The sequence below is a fragment of the Chenopodium album genome, chromosome 4, assembly GCF_948465745.1.
Source record: "Chenopodium album chromosome 4, dcCheAlbu1.1, whole genome shotgun sequence".
Classification (NCBI taxonomy): Eukaryota; Viridiplantae; Streptophyta; class Magnoliopsida; order Caryophyllales; family Amaranthaceae; genus Chenopodium; species Chenopodium album.
Window position 1 is genome coordinate 73721630 of NC_137837.1, and position 21047 is coordinate 73742676.

General features: G+C 31.6%; 2 protein-coding genes across 2 annotated transcripts; one reads left to right on the forward strand and one right to left on the reverse strand.

Annotated features, from left to right (window-relative positions):
• Positions 1 to 158: 158 nt before the first annotated feature.
• Positions 159 to 1812, reverse strand: LOC145629313 (chlorophyll a-b binding protein 3, chloroplastic). The gene is made up of 3 exons (XM_081681879.1): positions 1589 to 1812; positions 1294 to 1455; positions 159 to 830 (listed from the first exon to the last, which is right to left on the reverse strand). The coding sequence occupies exons 1-3, from the start codon at positions 1709 to 1711 to the stop codon at positions 321 to 323; spliced, it is 795 nt and encodes a 264-aa protein (XP_081538005.1). The 5' UTR covers positions 1712 to 1812; the 3' UTR covers positions 159 to 320.
• Positions 1813 to 16613: 14801 nt separating this feature from the next.
• LOC145627257 (uncharacterized) lies at positions 16614 to 17728 on the forward strand. Its single transcript, XM_081679649.1, has one exon. It carries the CDS (start codon positions 16858 to 16860, stop codon positions 17698 to 17700), a length of 843 nt encoding a protein of 280 aa, XP_081535775.1. The 5' UTR covers positions 16614 to 16857; the 3' UTR covers positions 17701 to 17728.
• The last annotated feature ends 3319 nt before the right edge of the window (positions 17729 to 21047 follow it).

Sequence of the window (21047 nt, forward strand, 5' to 3'; positions counted from 1 at the left end):
TTAAATATAGAAAAGTGTGATGTTTAACAAACTAAAAATAGAAAGTGGCCTATTATTACGAGTATTTTTTTTTTGGCTAGCTCAAATAGACGTGTAACCTATTATTTTGGAATGGAGGGAGTACAAGAAAGTGTACTCAATTATTAAGTCATCTTAGATAATAGAAGCATTAATATTCTTCTTAGCACTTAAATTTGTTTCAATGTTTAAACTCTAGATTGAACATAAATAAAACCATATGTGCACTAAAGATTGTTCTCATGTTAAGACATTTGAGCTCTTCTTAACACAATTTATCTAACGATCATATACAAACTAACTTATGATCCGGGGACAAACTTGGTAGCATATACCCAGGCATTGTTTGCCACAGGGTTGTCAAGGTGATCCAAAAGGTTCTCCAAGGGACCTTTTCCGGTTACGATGGCCTGCACAAAGAATCCGAACATGGAGAACATAGCTAGCCTTCCATTCTTGATCTCCTTCACCTTTAGCTCGGCGAAGGTAACCGGGTCATCGGCTAACCCCAATGGGTCAAAATATTGGCCACCTGGGTATAGGTCATTGCCCTCCCCAACTCCGTCTAGCCCATTGATACGGAACCCTTCAACGAGACCCATAAGGAGTACTTGGAACCCGAGCACGGCTAGAATGCTTTGAGCATGTACTAGGTTTGGGTTGCCCAAGTAGTCAAGCCCACCTTCGGAGAAAATTTGGGCACCAGCCTTGAACCAAACTGGCTCCTTGAAGTCCACTTTAACCCATTTCTCTAGGACTTCAGGGGTAATGCAGCCTAGAGCTCCAAGCATAGCCCAGCGTCCGTGGATGACCTGAACATACATTTAACATCAGTGGCGTAATGGTTAGTTATTGACAAATTTTCCTTAACGTATTTACTAATTTACGTGTTTACTGTTCATAGATGACAATTCGATCAATGATTGTAGGTTTTGAACCAAGTTTCAAATGTGACTGTAACATATTTTTTTTACACCCTATAAGCAAATAACTCTTATCAAACAAAAATCCGATATCATAACCTAAATTCAATAGCATGACCGAGTATATCCCAATTAAATCCAAGATGTACAAAATATGTCTCGAAAACCCCTAAAAATATATTTGGAAACACCGCGATATGTATTTTAAGTATATCACGGGTTATAAATTAAACGTGATTCAATTTAAGGACCACCTTACAAGGTACAAGCGTGTAAGATGGAACATGAAAAAGAAAAATGCAAAATAAAGTAATGAAATGATAATTAAGCAACAAAAAGTAAAGAAAAGAACCTCAAGAGCCCTGTTTCGGGCAAAAGCCTCAGGATCAGCAGAGAGACCAGCAGTGTCCCAACCATAATCACCAGGAAATTCACCAGTTAAGTAAGAAGGTGTTTGTGCTGAAAATGGTCCCAAGTATTTTACTCTGTCTGGTCCATACCAAAGTTCATTTCCCTATCATCATCATATCATGCATAGAAATAAATAAACTGAGTTAATTACTTCCCTCGTTCAAATAAATTCAAATAAAATAAAACACACTTGTAACAACAAACGGGTGTATTGTATACAACAGGTAAGTACGTACCATGGTAAATTTGCCGGTTCCCATAGGAACGACATCTCTAAGGGCGTTACCATTGGATCCTTTGCCTTGCCCTAGGAAAGGGGTTGGTCTAAGGACAGTGCCGGAGCTTAGCATTGATGCCATGGATGAACTTCTTGTGTATTAAGGTTAATTTTTTTTTTTGTTGTTGTTACTAATTTAATTGGGATGTAGAAAGGGCTAGAATCATGTCATATATATGAACATATTATGTGTTGAGGAAGTGAGTTACAAGTTTTTGTGGACATAAATGAAGAAGTGGCAATTTTTGGTGGGACAATAAGGGGTTGTATTAGCCAATGAGGTGGCTTCAAAAGATATTATAATCTCACCAACATATCCTCATATCCGGTTTTTATAATCCTCATATCTATGTGTCAATTTGGATTATTTGGTTTTACTACATTGTACAACTAAGATTATATTTTTTTTATTAGTTTTAATAATATTAAAGAAGAATTCCATGAAGTAGGGCAAGTTCCGTTCACCTTAATATCAGTTCAGTTCAATTTAGGTTTAATTAGTTCAATTCAGTTTTTAATTATTCTTCTCTCATAAGAAGTGTAGTTTAGTTTAGTTGTTTTCAGTAAATTTAGACCCGTAGTATTTCCTCCGTTCTTTGTTATTAGTTGACATGTTTTCATTGTTGCCAATGGAAATATACGATTGTATTTTCCAAAAATAAAAACAAAAACAAAAACAAAAAATGATTGTAATTATTAAAAATAATAAAGTTGATATTTTAGAATATATCATGCCAGAATTATAATAAGATTTCACAAAAATATATTAAAAGATTGAAAAATCTAGTTAAAATAGAGTTTGTAATGCCCTATTCAGTTCATCTTAAAAAATTATTCAGTAAAAATAATTTCAATTTAGTAAAAATAGTTTCAATTCAGCAAAAATAAGTTCACTTTAGTAAAATTTAATTTTATTTTAGTAAAAATAATTTCAGTTTAGCAAAACTCAGTAACTCTAAATAAAAAATATAATAGAGAATCAATAAAAATAATTTCAGTTCTAGTAAAAATAATTAAAGTTGAGCACAAATAATTTCATTTCAACAAAAATAAGGTGAAGTGAACAGGACCTAAAAGTAAGTAAAAAGAAAATATGTCAACTACTTGTATAAAGGAAGGAAGAAACTATTATTTTGCACTCTTTTTTGTTTCAATAAAATACTAAAAATGCAATTTTTTTTTCTTCGTTATACCTCAAAGTAACAAACCACTTTACTTGTCCAATAGATGTGTATTGAGACTTGAGAAGTAATATAAGTTGAAGAAGTGATATAATACCATCTCCGGTCCAATTTACTCGCAACAAAGGAATATTTTATGTCTCACAAATAATACCCCTTTGTTGCGAGTAAATTGGACCGAAGGTAGTATGAGGTGATCAATTGCAAGTTTGGATTGGACACGATCAAACTAAATCCTTTATTATGCATTTAGATATACCTATTACTTTTTTTTTTTTCAAAGGATATATATACCTATTAATAAGTAACTTATAGGTTACAACTCAGTGTTCATTTGATTATTTTTGCTCATTTGAAGATTTCAAAGTAAGAACAAATAAAAATAAAAAAAATATTGGGTGCCCTTTCTACTAGTAGCACCTTGCATGTATTAACTTTTTCACATATAAACCAAGTCTTTATTTCTGTTCAGCAGGCTTTATTAGCAAAACTCTGGCCATTATTCGCAGGCCTAAAAGATTATAAAATGTTGGGCCGCCTGGTAATGGGCTGCAAAGAACCTTATCTTTTTTTTTTTTCCTATTCATTTTTATTTGTAAGCCACTAATTTAAATCATGTAATCCACAATACATTTAACAACAAAAAGATTTCAAAGTGCTAGCCTCCTCTCTCTCTCTCCTAAACTTTAGCCTCCATTGTCAACTTTGAAGGGGCTTCCATCGGATTTCACCGGTGGAAAGCCCCAATCTTTATTTTCTTTCAAGTTTTTTTGTTTGTTAGGTTACAATAATGTCTCCCTCGAAAGAAAGGGTTTATCTCATTCAAAAGACAAGGTTTTTTCGATCTCCTTCGAAAAACAAGTTTTTTCGAACTCCTTCGAAAGACAAGGTTTTATTTGTGTTTAATTTGGTCACTGGTGGGGGGCTACTATTGATTATGGCTCGAATTCGGGTTACAGAATCAACACAGGAATATACTTTCTCACAAAATTGCAAAGCAGCGACGGATCCACTCAAAAAGTTGTACGAGACAACGAACCGAGAATGCGCCGAATTGTTATATTTATGTATTTGGATTCTTAGCCCTTCGCCAATTAATTCTTGTTTCACTAGGTGAAAAAACAAAATTGGCACTGGTTCAAAACCCCTTAATGCCACCGGTTTGAACCGGTGCTAATGTGGGGGGTGCCAATAATTGGTTTAAAATGCCACCGGTTCAAATCGGTGGCAAAACTCGGAATTGGCACCGGTTAACCGGTGCCAAAAAATCCCAAAAAAAATTAATTCAATGTTTTTGGCATCGGTTAATCGGTGCCAAAAAATCAATTTTTTTTTTGTGGTCTTTTTTTACTTAAAAATTAAATAAACTAAATTAAATGAGAACACAAAATATAAATCGAACATCACAATCAATATAATCGAATCTGTTTAATATATATATAATCAAAAAAAATTTACAGTATGAATCAATAAAAAAATTACAACATATAAATCAAAAAAAAAATTACAACATATAAATCAAAAAAAAAATACAATATAAATCAAAAAAAAAAATTACAACATCTAAATCAATATACTTGCATCTTGATTCTTCGATTTAATATCTAAATCCATATACCTGCACCAATTGAAACAACCAAAATAAATCAATTAAAATTATTTAGCTGCGAAAAAAAAACCCCAGAAAATCGAAAAATAAAAAAGAAAATCAGTTAAAAACCCAGAAAAAAAAACCCCAGAACATCAGTTAAAAAGAATTGAACCTAAAAAATCAGTTAAAAAGAAAATCAAAAAATAATAATATATAAAAAAACCCAGAAAAAAGAATCGATTAAAATAAAAACAAAAATCGAAAATCAGAAGAAGAAAAAAACCCAGAAAATAAAAAAAATCAAATTTAATCGATTAAAATAAAAAAAACGATTAAAATGGGCTAAAACGATTAAAATAAGTTAAAAACCCATAAATTAAAAAAAGTTCGAATTAAAATAAGTTTAAAAATCGATTAACCAAACCAGAAAATCGAAAATCACTTTTAAAAAAATTAAATTAAAATCGATTAAAATATTTAAAATAAATCGATTAAAATAAAACAAAATTCAAAAATCAGTTAAAAACCCAGAAAATAAAAAAAAAAGTTCGAATTAAAATCAAGAAATTATACCCTAACCTTGCTCATGCATGTGCTTTTGGTGGATTAAACCAAAAAAATTTCGAAGAAACCCATAAAAAATTTCGAAGACACCCATAAAATCAATTAAACCCAAAAACTTCGAAGAAACCCATAAAAACTTCGAATAAACCCATAAAATATTTCGAACAAACCCAAAAAAATCAACTTCGAACAAACCCATAAAAAAAACCCAAAAACGCATGCATTAACCCAAAATAATCGATTATTGTAACCAAAATTAACCCAAAAATCGAAAAACAAAATCAAAATCGAAAAAAAAAAATCAAAATCGAAATCAAAAAAAATTAACCCAGAAAAACCCACAAATCGAAAACACCCAGAAATCGAAATAATTGAAATCGAAAAACCCAGGAAAAAAAATTGAAATCGTAAAAAAAAATCGAGAAATTGAAAAAAAAAAAAAATCAAAATCGATTAAAAAAAACACCCAGAAAGAGAAAGAGGAGATTGCATGTTAAAAGTCTTCGAATTGTTGGTTGTCTTCTAATGAAAGAAAGGAGGAGGAGATCCACAAAGAGAAAGAGAAGATGGAGATCGCGGATGGAGTGGAGTGAGAAAGAGGAGTAGAGGAGAGAGAAAGAGCTCAGGTGAATTTAGGGTTGAGGAGTTTATATAAAGGGCCGCGTTTTTTTTTTATATATAATTAAAAGGCACCGGTTCAAACCGGTGGCCTTTATGTTTTTGCCACCGGTTTGAAGTGAACCGGTGCCTTATATCCTGGTTCAGCTTCCCACCAATTTTTAAGGCTATTTTTGCCACCAGTTTGGACTGAACCGGTGGCAATTAGGGGGTGCCTTTTTGATATTTTCCTACTAGTGTTTGATTTTGTTAAATTCGTTTTTATTATCGTTAATTGTCAATTGTAGATGCCGTATGACTATTATTAATGAAATATAATGTCCTTTAGGACTTCTTTCAAAAAAAAAAAAAAAAAGATTTCAAAGTGCTTTTATTATATTTTTTGTGAAGATGAATATTTTAAAAACATATACTAGTAGTCAAACTATATACTTTACAAGTAAGAAATAAAATGAAGGAAGGGGTACCTAATAGGTTGTTTTAGTCATTGGGGAAAACGATTAAATTTAACCGAAAAAATACAAGTTGATCTTTGTTTAGATCTTTGTTTATATAAGCGTATAATCGACAATTCACGCATTTACTTATGAGTAATTTTGTAATTGCAACTACAAAATAAGTTAACAATGTCAAAGCTTGTGAAATGGTGTTAATGGGGGATCTTGAATTTGAGGAGCTTCAATAATTAATTATTTCAGAAGCTTCAATGGAGAAATTCTAAGCTCAAGGGCAATTTTAATAGAAAAACATGTTACTCGTATGGACATGCCTGCGGGAAAGGGGAGGCTGGGTGGTGGGGTCTCGCAGTGTTCGGAGAAAGAGGGAAAGAAAAGTGAAGAGGTGATTATATGGTGGTTTTGGGGTTGTCAAATTTTGTTTTTTTTTTAAGGTTGATTCCCTTTTTTTTTTTTTATAATGGAAGAATAATTCCTTTTCTTGTTTAAAACAAACAACATTGTAATTCAAAGAGAGTTAAATTCTATATATTCTTCTCTTTTCCCTTTCTTTAAGCCATTCCCTTTCCTTTAGATGAACCAAACGACTCTTCAAGAAATATAAGTTCATATAAGATTGATAAGGCTTACCTAAATTCATATATATTACAACTAAAATAAGCGTACTAATAAGTTTAATAAGTTCAATTTTGGTAAATTCAGATTAGATAAGTTCATATAAATGTCAATTATATTAATCTAATTTTGTTGAAATTATTTTTGATAAAGGGATTCAACCTTGATACCTCGAATAATTTTTAAGAAATCATGGGAACGAATTGGGATCTCACTTTAAATAACCAAGGAAAAGGCCTGCGCCTCTTAACTTCAACCTTTCAAAAAGTTGTAGCAATATAAGTATTCATATCATATGTCTACTAAACAAAAGCATATATACTAGTATACTACCCACACCTTGACGATGCATTCTCAACCTAAATTATCATTTCATATGTCATGCATGAATTGTTGTCCAAATATTACTATTGACATGAATTTCAAATTATACGAATAATTAGATCTCTAAATAGTAAATACATTCAATGAAATAACTGGTCAATAAAAACACTCAAACATGAACGTGTTCACTAAAGATCTAATCCAATGACAAAACTAACATTCATGTTATTTCACCAAGTTCAAGGCTTTGAGTGTATTTTGTGAGTAACTTAATAATAAGTAAAAAATATACTTTAATAATCTCAACTATTGATGGTTTAAAAAAAAAAAAAAAATCAACTATTGGTGATATACTTTTTAATAATTTCAATTAAGAATTTTTATTATTATTATTTTTTTTAATTATTTTTTTAATAATAATCCCAACTATGATAAGATTTTGCTTGCAATGGTCCCAATAACCATTAACTTGATAGAAGGGTAATTTTTTTTTTTTTTGGTTTATAAAAGCCACGTATCCGCAAATGAATGATCTAATATTATTTTTAAAAAATTTAAATAAAAATAAATAAATTAAACAAAAAAAAAAAAAAAATCAAAAACCATTCCCAGCCACCTCCTCCCCTTTACCCACCGTGAAACCCTAGGCCAACTCCTAGCCCACCGGAAACCGGTCGGCCACCTCCCTAATCCCCTGAAAACAGCCGGCTGGCCCTCCCAACCCGTTTTCCAATGGACTAAGGGTTGGACCTTGGGTTTCGCAGTGGCCAAAGGGAGGGGGTAACTATTAGGGTTTTTGGTTTTTTTTTTCCTTAAAAAAAAAAATAGACTAATCACATGCTGACACGTATATTGGTTACCTGTTACGGAGTACAACATGTCATTGACTTGGTGTTGACTAGTTGGGACTATTGGAGGCAAAGCTATAGTATAGTTGGGAATCTTGGGATTATTAAAAGGGTAATGTTATACATAGCCCTATAGCCATTAGGGCTATGTATAAACATTAAAAACACTCTTGAAATCGTATAACATTAGGAATTATGACATAAACACGTGTAAAGTAGTGTAATTAGTGTGTTTTTGTCATGATTTTCTAAATTTAAACAACTTTCAAGAGTGTTTTTAATGTTTATATGTACCCCTAAGGGTTATATATAGCATTTTTCTTAATAAAAATAAACCTTAGATGGAATTATTAGAAAAAAAATATCGTCAATAATTGGGATTATTAAAGTGCATTTTTTCTAATATTAAATGTATTAAATAGATATAGATGAGTTCATTTCAATAGTTGTTTAATTTTAGACCACAGTTCATGCTAATGATCAGTGTAATTTTGCAAAAGTAGCTAAACAACAACATGTCAACATTTGTCAAAAAAAAAAAAAAAAAAAAAAAAAACCAACATGTCAACATGCATCCTTTTTACCTCTTAATTTAAGACATGTCGACAATTTTCATTTGTTGTCAACACTTACTTTAATTCAAGAGAAGAAAATAATATATGGCTAGTCATTTCTCTTCCCAGTATTCTCCAACCTTTTCTTTTTTCTTTTAATTAGTAACAATTGAAACCAAGAGAAGAAGAAAATCGAAGAATTGAGTCTCTTTTGTATTTTTAGGTAGGAAGAGAAAGTTTTTTTATTTTATTATTTTTTTTTTTTTTTGTAGAGATACAAATATATATTATGAATTAGTATAAGAAGTGGAATCAGAAGAGTAAAAGAGAGAATTCTCTTTATTTTTATACTATGATTAAAACAAAACTAGAAACTAGTAAGACGGATAAAGAACACGCCTAAACAAAAAAAAAGATTTAAAAAAAAAAAAGAAACAGAGGAAGTGCATGGAGTTACTATAATTGGAGTCATCTTAGGGATCGAATGGCACAAGTTTTACAATACAATGATTGCGCACAAACCCAACTATAAAGCATGTGGTCGCGTAATTTACACTATTAAAATACAATCAAGTTCAATAAGTTTAGATAAATGGACATGTTGTAAATATAGTGAGTGTGTGATAAGTTCATGACAATGATTGTAAATTTGTAATTATAAATTTGTAAGTGGGTTGTGGGCATATGCCACCTTACATGGAAAACAATATATTGAAGATATATAGCGGGTGTCACGTTCTGATCGAGTTATCAGCTGTCACACACTATAATTTCATACAAATCAACTTATCGAAACTAAAAAAACAAAAATTGTGAACTTCTTTTTGACTTATTCGATAAGATATCAAGAGGTGATATCTAAGATTTGAGATCGATCGAGTCTACTCTCACACAAAACGATAAAAAAATAGAGACAATGAACCCACATGTGTGGGTATGGAAAGAGTCATGGGACTGATCAAAAGGGGGAGGGCGTTGGCATGGGTCAGCGACCACAAACTCAACTCAATTCATGCATAAAAAAGGAATCTAATCTAACCTAAAAAATCCATTTTCTCTCTTTTTTTTTTTTTTTTATAAATTTTCTACTTTAATATTAAAAATAATAAAATCAAATAAAAATAAAAAATTTTGTTGGCATTAAAGAAGTGGGGAAGGAAGAAGATTGAGAAATGAAAGGAAGAGACACGAGTATCTTATGGTGGGACTTAAACATTGTCGCTATGTTTATCACTACACTTCAACTCTCTTTCTGACATTACCCATTGTTCTTTCGCTCTCTCACAACCTATCTTTGCTAGCCCATCAATGCCATTACCTTTTCTTTTTTAACAAAAAAAAAAAAAAAAAAATTATTAATTTTTTAAAAATAATATATGTTGCCAATAATTATTGAAATTAAATGTGTTAGTAGATACATTGGATCCAACTTTTTGAGGTCAAACATAAAAACATTGGACACAACTAACGTAACTTGATCAATTATTTTGTTTTGAGATCGATGTAATTCCTTCGTTTTTAAAAGTTTTTTTTTTTTTAAATAGTGAAGCAATGATTGTCTCATAAAAAAGTCATATTAATTATGAAAGACGTATGTATATGTAACTCTTAATTATTTAATAACTCTTTTTTTTTTTTGGTCCCAGCTCTAGTGAGAAAAACCTAGCTAATTCATAATCCCATGCTAGATTTCTAATTAACTTTAATTTTTTGGTTTCATCATATTAGTATTTCATATAATCTTTAACAATAGAGTATATTGATAAATTGTAATTTCAAAATTAGTTTTGGTTTGCTTCGGCTGATTATAGACAAAGATTTGACATTTGATTTGATGAATTTGCATAAACAATCTTCATCAATTAATAAACTTTTACTAGGCTAACAAGAAAAGGGTATTCGACTAGTAATTGTTCTAAATAGTGGAACAATTATTAATAACAAAAATAAATTCAAACATAAATTTTTATAAAGTAAAATATATTTGGAAAATTATTTTAATTTTGTATTTAGATGAAATTTTAAAATTGGCTTTTTTTTTCCACAAAGTTTCATACTCCCTCCAAACCATAATACTTGTGACGTTGGGGCAGACATGTAGTTTAAGAAAACTACAAGTAGATCCATTTAAAATATTTGTTTATTATATAAAGCATTCTCTTTTGTATTTTTTAATTGGAAAAAGCTAACGAACGGCTCGGGGGCGTTGGATAAGCTAGCTAAAAATAAAAGGATTAAATTAAATGATAGAGAATATCCATAGAATATTCTCATCCTAGGTCATTTAGGATATATTTTGTATAAGATTATCTTTGATATCTGCACATATCTTATAGTTACCTAATATGATTAGGTTTCTCATTGTAACCCTATAAATATTGATCAATAGAAATCACTCTAATCAAGGAGTTTATATTATCTGACATGGTATCACAGCTTAGGTTAGATCTTGGGATTATATACAAAAATTCTCACCCCGCCGGTGGGTTAGAAAATTAAACCCACCGGCAGGATATACAAAGTTTTTTATGCTTCCGCAAACACACATATAGATTTTTTTTTCTTTTCTCAAAGTTTTTTTTTTTAAATCTTTATGTAACCTTGCGCCTCCCACCAACAGTAGCAATCGTGAAAGCCTCCTCCATCATTGTTGGCAATCGCATACACTACCGCCTCCCACTACTGGCAGTAACCACATATGCCAGCCTACTCCATGTGTCGTACTCTATTTCCACCTCCCCATGACCAACAATGATTCTTACATTGCCTCATTGGTTTTTTTAACACATAATCACATAGATTTTGTTTGGGTGGTGGTATATCACAATAAGGTCAACTTTTGCACATCACTTTTGCTATCAAGTTAGCTCCTTTTATTGTTGCAGCACTTGGAATTTTTGTGGAGTATTACTTCTTGCTACCTGGTTTCTCTTTTGAGAATTGATTAATTTCAAGCGGTGGGATTTAATCTTTTCTTGCGCAATTTTATTTGTTTTTCTTCAATTGTGATTTCACGTAGTAGTGTAGTGTCTTCTCCCCGATGATGGTATGATCCCTTAGCTTCTTCTTCTCTGGATCTGCAACTTAGCCCAAGTATATGCGTGGCTCTTCTCCTTTGGCCTAAAAGCGCATATCTCTACTATACGTAGGTCGTGGTTGTTGCTTCTCATCGTCATCACCAGCACATGTCTACTACTTCTCTTTTGATCATGGGTTACTATACTATCCTTACCGTTCGATGCGTGATTCAGATCCAGTCTGAGCATCCGATTTTCTCCCGCTCCGACTGCGGGGGTGTGATAGAGAATATCCATAGAATATTCTCATCCTAGGTCATTTAGGATATATTTTGTATAAGATTATCTTTGATATCTGCACATATCTTGTAGTTACCTAATATGATTAGGTTTCTCATTGTAACCTTATAAATATTGATCAATAGAAATCACTCTAATCAAGGAGTTTATATTATCTGACATGGTATCACAGCTTAGGTTAGATCTTGGGATTGTTTATATCTAAAATTTTCTCTTCCCCTGCCGGTGGGTTAGAAAATTAAACCCACCGGCGGGATTCACAAACAATTACATAAAATATATCCTAAATGACCTAGGATGAGAATATTCTATGGATATTCTCTATCATTAAAAATTAACATTAATTACACCGATCGACGCGTAATTTTGTCATGTTTTCCCAAATTAATACTACTTTAGGTAATTTTTTAAATGCTTATCAAAAGCCCCCGGGGCGTTCGTTAGCAAGATCCTTTTTAATTATAAGAAAAAAAACAAAAGGTTGGGGATGTAAGGGTAGTGAGGAGAAAGAAAAAGTATGATTTAATTGGGTTTTGGGGTTTATTGTCCCAAAGAGTGTATAGGAAAAACTATTTTTTATTAATGGTCCCATTCTATATTAGATAACGTGTCAAGTATTTTGGGACGAGCGAAAATTAAAACTGTGTCTAGTATTATGGGATGGAGGGAGTATGTGGCTGGCCACACCGTGTGATCGAAGTTACTTATTCAAGGGTTACTTGGTTGGTTAGGGGTTACTCGGTTAGTCAGAGGTTACTTGATCAAGGGTTATTCGGTCGATCAAAGGTAAATTGATCAAGTATTACTCAATCAGGGGGTACTCGATCGGTCAAAGATTATCGATTTAGTATTTTAGTGTGTGTTAGCCAGCCATACAGTGTGATCAACTACATATAATACACTTTTTTTTTTTTTTTTCTTTTTAAGATAGATTAAGATGACCTAGATAGAAACCAAGTTGTGGAGAAAAAAAAAAGAGGGGAAGATTGGGCAGGCGTGTGAAAACCAACACCAAAAATACAATTTGTAAATTTGCATTGTAATTCAGTCTTTTATAGCTTCCTCAAAGTAAAAAGAAAAAAAAAAAGTTGCTTTAGTAACGATATGTAGTTTCTTCTTTAATCATTTTTAAAAAAACGTAAAAAGAAAAAAGGAAAGTCAAAGTTTTTTTGATTGATTAAAGCACTAAAACCAAAAATTCTTTTTCACTTAATAATATAAAGTAGAGTACTAATTTCCACAAATCAAAAGAAAATGCTTATTATCTAATCTAGATAATTATATAATGCACTTGTGTTCATAAAAAGACCATGTAATCATTAATGTGTGTACAATTCATGTAGGTGTGAGGTTGGGTGAGTTTGGTGCATGTAATGCTCACATTAACCACATGTATAAAATGTATCGTAGACTCGTAGTATGTATTGTCTTGGATAATGAGGTAATGCTTCAATTAGCATATAATTAACAATTTACCATGATTAAAAATTTATCGGATGAAGTTATAAATAAATTCATTTTAAGGGGGCGCTTGGAATGGGGCCGGGGTAATAATTTAAGGGGGTAATAAAATTCAAACGAGATATTATAGTTGATTAGAGGTATTATTGTAGGGAGACAAAGTGTTTATGAATGAATTAAGGTTGTAGTGACATAAGGAAAAGAGAGGGGAGGAGGAAGTATTACCCTTAAAATGATGGTATTAGATTACCCACCCTCTCCCTAGTATAACTTATTACCCCCAAAATAAGGGTAATAGTTCCCTTTCTCACCTATCACCACACCATCACTATATAAATCTTCTTACAATCACATCATCACTAGCTCTCCCTCTCCTATGTTTACTTTAATTAATTTTATTTGTTTGGTTTAACTTTTATTACCCCTTAATTTAATACTCCCAATCCAAGCACCCCCTAAATGAAATATTTTTCTTCTACTCATTAAGGCACTATTCCCTTTTCTTTACATAAGTCATTAAACTCGGAGGCATTACATATTAACAATTTTTTGTATGCGACATGTTGTACTGTGCGATAGGAGTTACTCGATCAGGGGTTACTCGACTTGCTGGGGTTAACCAAGTTACTCAGTCAGGGGTTACTTAAGTTACTCTTAACCGAGTAACCTCTCGTAATCCATGACCAAACCTCTGTCCGAGTAACCTTTCAAGTAACCCCTGACTGAACCCTCAAGTAACCCTTGACCGATTAATTCTTGACCGAACTCTTTAAGTAACCCCTAACCGAATTACTAACTGGGTAACTCGAGTAACCCTTGACTGAGTAACTCGAGTAACACCTGAACGAGTAACCCCTCAAGTAAGTAACCCTTGACCGAGTGAACCCCTCGAGTAACCCCTGTTCGAACCCCTTAAGTAACCCCTAATTGAGTAGCTTGAGTAACCCCGAATGAATAACTCAAGTAACCCCTAACAAAATAACTTAGGTAACCCCTTCCATACGATGTGGCCTGTTATACCAAAAAGTTGTTGTACACATGATCTGATTTTATAAACCTGCAATCTCTAGTGTATGCATACAACTTATTGTTTATTAATTTATTATTTTACTATATTACACTAGCTAATTACCTATAATACTACATCTGTTTCTTATTATGTGCAACAAAGAAATATTTTATGTCTCGCAAATAATACCCCTTTGTTGCACGTAATAAGAAACGGAAGTAGTATAATATACACTACTACGCATTTACTCCGTAAATAGATAAGATAATTTTGTCATATGAAAAAAAACCCAAAACCTTGCAATTGGGTCATTCGAGTCGGGTCATTTTGGGTGAGCTAACATTTGGGTCAGGTAAGGGTTAGGTCGAGTCAATTCAAGTTTTGGGTCTGACTCAAGTCAAGTATTAGGTCGAGTTCAAGTCAGGTCGGGTATGTTTGGGTCAAACTATTTTCGAGTCAGGTCGAGTATGTTCGGGTCATATTTGGGTACAGTTGGAGATGAACGAATCGAGTCATGTTTGGCATTAGACACTTTTAGTTTAGTTATTCGGGTCAACCCTTCGAATAAACTTTAAGTCAAGTCAATTTCGAGTGTTGGGTCAACTTCGAGTCGGATATAATCAGGTCAGATCAATTTGGGTGTCAGGTCAAGATTGAGTCAACTCCATTTTTAAGTCAAAAATGAGTCAAGTTGGGTTGATTTAGGGATTTGGGTCGATTTCAAGTCATGAGTCGGGTCATCAGATTAGGGTTATAATTTCCAGATCTATGTACACGTACTCTAGTAATAATTTTCCATATATTTACAATGCATCACCAATTATGGAGTATAAATTTGTTTCTCATCAAACCTTATATTATCAATTTCTAAATAAAAGTAATCTTATTTCATGCAATTATCTAAAACATTGCTTATATACTGGCCAATAATTTTCAATTTAGAAAAACAAAAGTTTATGATTAGAAAAAATAAGTTCATACTCTAAGTGTGAATTCGAATGGTTCACTCGGAATGACAAGACGACATTGATTGCTTTCAGACTAGGTAACCTACTCAAGAGAGCATGCAGGCTTGGGGTAGGTGCAACTTACCTATGTGTTATTGCTCTATCGAAAGTGGGAGGAACGACCTCCCTTGCTATACTTGATCGACGATGGCTCCATACTCCCATATTCAATATTCATCTCTCGGGCTCTCGGCTACTCTCTACAAAGTAGCTGAGTCCGGGCAGGAATTGAAATAGACTAGCTTTCATCACTGTCTCTTCCTTTGGTCGAGCCGTTTGATCAGAAATTCGGTCAAGCAGAGAGGAGGTGAATCAGAGAGAAAGGGGCAACCCTGTCTCTGTGAGAAGAGGTTAATTAAGAAGATTAATCACTATATATTACTAAGTATAAAGGAGTTAATGCATATGCATAGTTAAGCGCTATTTATGCCTAATAAAAAAACTCTGTAACTGCAGTTAATTAAAGATATTAAGCATATAAGAGTACATTAGGGTATGTTCTCTTCAGCTTATTTTCAGTTCAGTTTAGTCTAGTTTTTAATTTTATTCTCTCATAATATATTCAGTTCAGTTCAGCTCGGTCAATCGCAACATGCCCTTAGACTTGTTAAAACACATTTATGAGAACTAGCAAAAACAAGGTAGATACAAGCTACAGTAACTACATTAGCTACAGAAAAGCATAACATCTACTAAGAGCAATAAATTAAAGCCTTATTTAGTTCATCTTATTTTTGCTTATATGAACTTAGATGATCTAATCTGATTGTCCGGTTTGACCAAACTTTGACCTTAAGTGTGCGATGATTTGTAAGTTTAAAATCTATCAAGTGAGGTCTTGTTAGATTCATAATATTGTGTATTTAATTAATATGTTATTTTCATACCTTTTTCATTATGAAATTAAAGATATTTAGCAATAAAACTGCACATAAAACGATGATCTAATCATAACTTTTTTTTTTCCTTAATTAGAACTTTTTTTTTAATCTGATCTGATTTTTTTTTTTTTTTCTGATATAAGTAAAAATAAGTTAAATTAAACAAGACCCAAGTTAAGGGATCCAATTAGCTGCAATCAGATCTTTATTTTATTGCTATTTAAACTACTACCTTTTGTCTCTTAGAATGCTCCATAATTATTAATGATTGTTGTCTCACAAAAAAATCAAATTAGAAATGCTCCTTATCATATAATTTAGAGGTGAAATTGTTATAAATTTATAAAAAATAAAAAGCTCAAATAAGTAAATTTCATATCAAATAAGTAAAATTCAGATGAAAAGAACACGCTCTGCGATAACGCTAGTAAGGAGTACGAGTAGTAAAATAATTTTATCCAAAATTGGTGATCCCCAAAATCACATGTCTATGTTGGTATACTACTTTATTCCCTTCTTATCTTCTCCATAAGTGGCAAAGAAAATGAGATAACCCCACTCCCCTTCTCTCTGTCTTCCTCTTCCTCATTATTTCTCATTACCTTAACTTTATTTTTTTTCTTTCTCCCAAAAAAAAAAAAAAAAAAACAGCTTTCCCCACCAATTATTTTCCTAATCCCAATACTCCTAGTGTGTTATTGTACTATCACTACCAAATTTAGCATCACTAGATCTACCACGTTTTTTTCTACACTCATTTTTTTTGCCCTATTTTCCCCTCTTTTCTTACTAACAACCCAAAAATGGCACACCCTAATTCCATCACAAAATTAGAAGATGAATCAGAAGAAGATGACCAAGAAATCGGGTTGCGAAACCCGATTTCACTCGATTTAAACCTTTGTTTTGATCCGAACAATGAATCAAGTCACTCAAACAGCGGCGGCGGTGACGATAGAGTGACAGGGGAAGAGATTTTACCACCAAATAACAGCAGAGTATTCTCATGTAACTACTGTAGAAGGAAATTCTTTAGCTCACAGGCACTTGGTGGTCACCAAAATGCCCATAAAAGGGAGAGAACTATTGCAAAACGCGCTATGCGAATAGGTGCTTTGGCTGACAGACATGTTAGTTTAGCCTCACTCCCTCTACATGGTTCTTTGTCATCATCCCCTAGTTCATTCCAGAATCGTCCATCGATTGACATTCAAGCTCATCACGGATCTATGATGATGATGATGCACCCGCATCTCCAACCATCGTCGACTACGACGGTCCAGCATCAAAGCCACTACAACGGTTACGCTCATATTCTTCATCATTCTGAGGAGAGGTTGCCACCTCATCACGGCGGAGGTGGTGGTCCCGCCGCCAAGTTTGAAGGGCAAAATGGGTATTTACTTGGTGGTGTTCCGGTGTTTAGTGCGGTGCCGTTTTGGCCCGGAAGTTTCAGGCAGGTTGATGATGAGGCTGAAAGTTCTTCAGCTATTACAAGTATTTCTAATAATAATAAAAATAGTGATACTACTATTACTACTACTAATAATAATAATATTAGTAGTAATAATTGTTATAATTATAATTATAGTTATAATCAGCTTGAATTCCCAGATTCTTGTCCTGATCTTACATTGAGGCTTTGATGAATTATAATTATAATTATTATTATTATTTTGGGTTTTTGTTCTTTCTTTTGATTATATTCTTCTTTTTATGTTGGTTAATTAGAATTTTTTTTTAATGAGAATTGTTAATTGTTTAGAATTTTGTACAGGAGATATAGCACAAATGATCATTATTTGTCCAATGATGACTCTTTTTGCAGTGTTATGACCAATAATCATAATTTGTATTGTTTTGAGTTAAATTTATGTATGTATTGTTGTATTGGGTGAATTATCCTATCAACAAAAGTATTATTTGTATGGTTGTATTTGTGTATTCCAACCCACACTTATCGGATCGATATCCTATTGCAAAATGACAATTAAACCGGGTAGTAAGCGTTTGTGCAACTTTGAGCACGATCGATCAATCATTGTTGATGGTTTGATTTAAAGGCGTTCAGGTCATAATCAAGCTCACGCACGGTAATTTCATATCATTAACCCACTTCTTGATTTTTTGAAAGTTAAATTCGAGGTTTTATATGTTAAATAAATTCTGTTTTCAAAAGTCAAAGTCAAGCTTATACTTAGTACATGTATATATTCATTGATTGTTGATTGTTGCTTGTTGCTGTTGGTAGCCAATCACAAGTGTGAACTTGATAAATTGGATGTTTATACTATTGGATGCCATATGATATATGCAAGATTGTAAGTATACTTTTTTGTTGTTTTTTTAATAAAAAAAATTTGTTTTTCTTTGATTTGTTTCATGTGAATTGCTGAATTTTGCTTTCAAACTATAGATTTTTTATAACATATTTTTTGAGCAACTAACTACTCTGGTTATAAATTATCCTTTTAAATGATCCTTTTGAGGAATGAGGACCATATTGAGTCTTATGTCAAATTAGGTATAGATAGTCATCATGGAGGGCCAGGTGACTCATGGAAGCTTTTCATTATTATTTCTTTTGGTATCCAATATGATTTTCCTAATATTTATTATGATTTCCGTTTCTTTTTGTTTGTCGTATTTGAAATTTTGATAGATTTTAATGTAAATGAAATTTAATACTCATATTTCGATGTTATCTATACTTCAAAATTCAAAGCATAGTCATGTGGAATAATAAATAGATTTATTTTGAATTTTAATTTTTAAACATTTAAGTTTTAGTCATACGTAGCTTAAGATTTTGTTAAACTATATTGCATTGAAATTGTGCTAAAAAAATGGGACCCAAAAAATTAAAATAAAAGAAGGCGGTATTGCTTTCATGTATACTTATATGTTATTGGGTCCATTATATATAGGAGGATACAATTTAGACTATCAAAAACAGATAGTGATAGAGCTACAATACATTAATTATAATAATACTAATTATTTGCATTACTATGTTTAAATATAATATTTTCTTTGTTTCTTCAACGCTTCTTATTTCATGTTTGTCAACACATAACTGCAATCATAATTATATTTAATTGTTAATAATTAGAAATTTATAAAAAAAATTGTATATTATAGAGGTATAGAGTCATAAACTAAGGACATGTTCTCTTACGTTGAAATTCAGTTCAGTTCAGCTCAGCTCCTAATTTCCTTCGCTTATAAAATATTCATTTCAGTTCAGTTAAGTTTAGTTCAGTTCAGTTCATCTCAGTTCAATTTAGTTCAGCTCAGTTCAGTTCAGTTCAGTTCAGCTGAGTTCAGTCAATGATAACAGACCTTAAGGCACTATTCACTTCACCTTACAAAAATAATATTAAGTAAAAACAATTTCAATTCAGTAAAAATAAGTTCAGTTCAGTAAAAATAAGTTCAGTTCAGTAAAAATAATTTTAGTTCAGTAAAATTATTTTCAATTTAGTAAAAATAATTTTATCTCAGTAAAATAAGTTCAGTTCAGTAAACTTCAATTCAGTTTTCTTAAAGAAGAATTATAATAGAAAATCAATAAAAATAATTTCAGTTCAGCAAAAATAATTTCACTTCAGTAAAAATAATTTAAGTTCAACAAATATAATTTTGTTTCAGTAAAAATAATTTCAGTTCAGTAAAAATAAGGTGAAGTGAACAGAGCCTAAGACCATGTTCATCACTTCACCTTAATTTTTTTTTAAAGTAAAAATAATTTAAATTCAGTAAAAACAATTTTACTTCAGTAAAAATAAGTTCATTTCAATAAAATTCAATAAATTTTAAAAAGAAATTTAATACAGTAGAAAATCAGCAAAAATAATTTCAGTTCGACAAAAATAATTTTAGTTTAGTAAAACTAATTTAAGTTCGGAAAAATAAATTAAATCCAGTTTAAATAATTTCACTTAAGCAAAAATAAGGTGTAGTGAACGGGGGCGTAATAAAAATATAACAAATTCTCACATGACTACGTTTTCAATCAATAAAATCGATCAAACTAGTAGTGTATGTGAATATTGTAAAAGATGGGAAAAGTATATTTTAAAGAGATCAAGATAATTAATTTTGAAAAAAAGGAAATACTGAATGAATTATTCGCAAAGTTTGAGTTTTACTAATTATTTTTCTTCTTTTTCTCTAAGGGGGGCGCGCTATATATTGATCTATTGTGATATAATCTTGTGAATTATTGCTTCTCTGATCCATGAAATTGTGTTTATTTGTAGTGCCAACTGAGTCAAATGGAGCATTTGTATGTTATTTGTTTGTGTGTGTGTGTTTTTTTAAGTAAATTTTTTTTTTATCAAATTTTTACTTAATTATCTAGTGTCATGAATTTTGATTTATCCATTAACATGTATACAAAATGATGTAAATGTAATTTTGGATTTTAAAAGTGAACGACTCATGTTGAAAAATATATTTCTACGCAGATAATGAGCATGGATTTCAACTAATCGGACATGTTTTTTTTTTATGTATTTGTAAATTATTATATACCAATTACACATGCCATGTTTCCTATTATTCCATTTATGTATCCGTAAATTATTATATACCAAACACATGTCAAGTTTCCTATTATTCCATTTGGTTATATTTATCAAAGATGGGAAATAGTAGTATCTATTGACTTGTATGTAAGTCGTTGATCTAGCTTGTTGGTTAGTCAAGTCAAGTCATTGGCATGCATTACGCACTTATGTATGAAAATGATTGGATGAGGTATTGCTAGCTTAGAATGCTAGATGCTATTGGCAAGAAGTGTACTTCAATAAGGTATTTATGCTCATGCACTTGGCAATCTAGGGTACGTCCTTTAAAAATTTTGACTTTGAAAATTTAATTCTATGTCATTTTATGTCCTAGCATATAAAATATTTCAAAGAATTAATCTAGGTAACAGTATCTTTGTAGTCCATTTTCATACCCTTGATTGGCCTTGGTGATAGGGGAA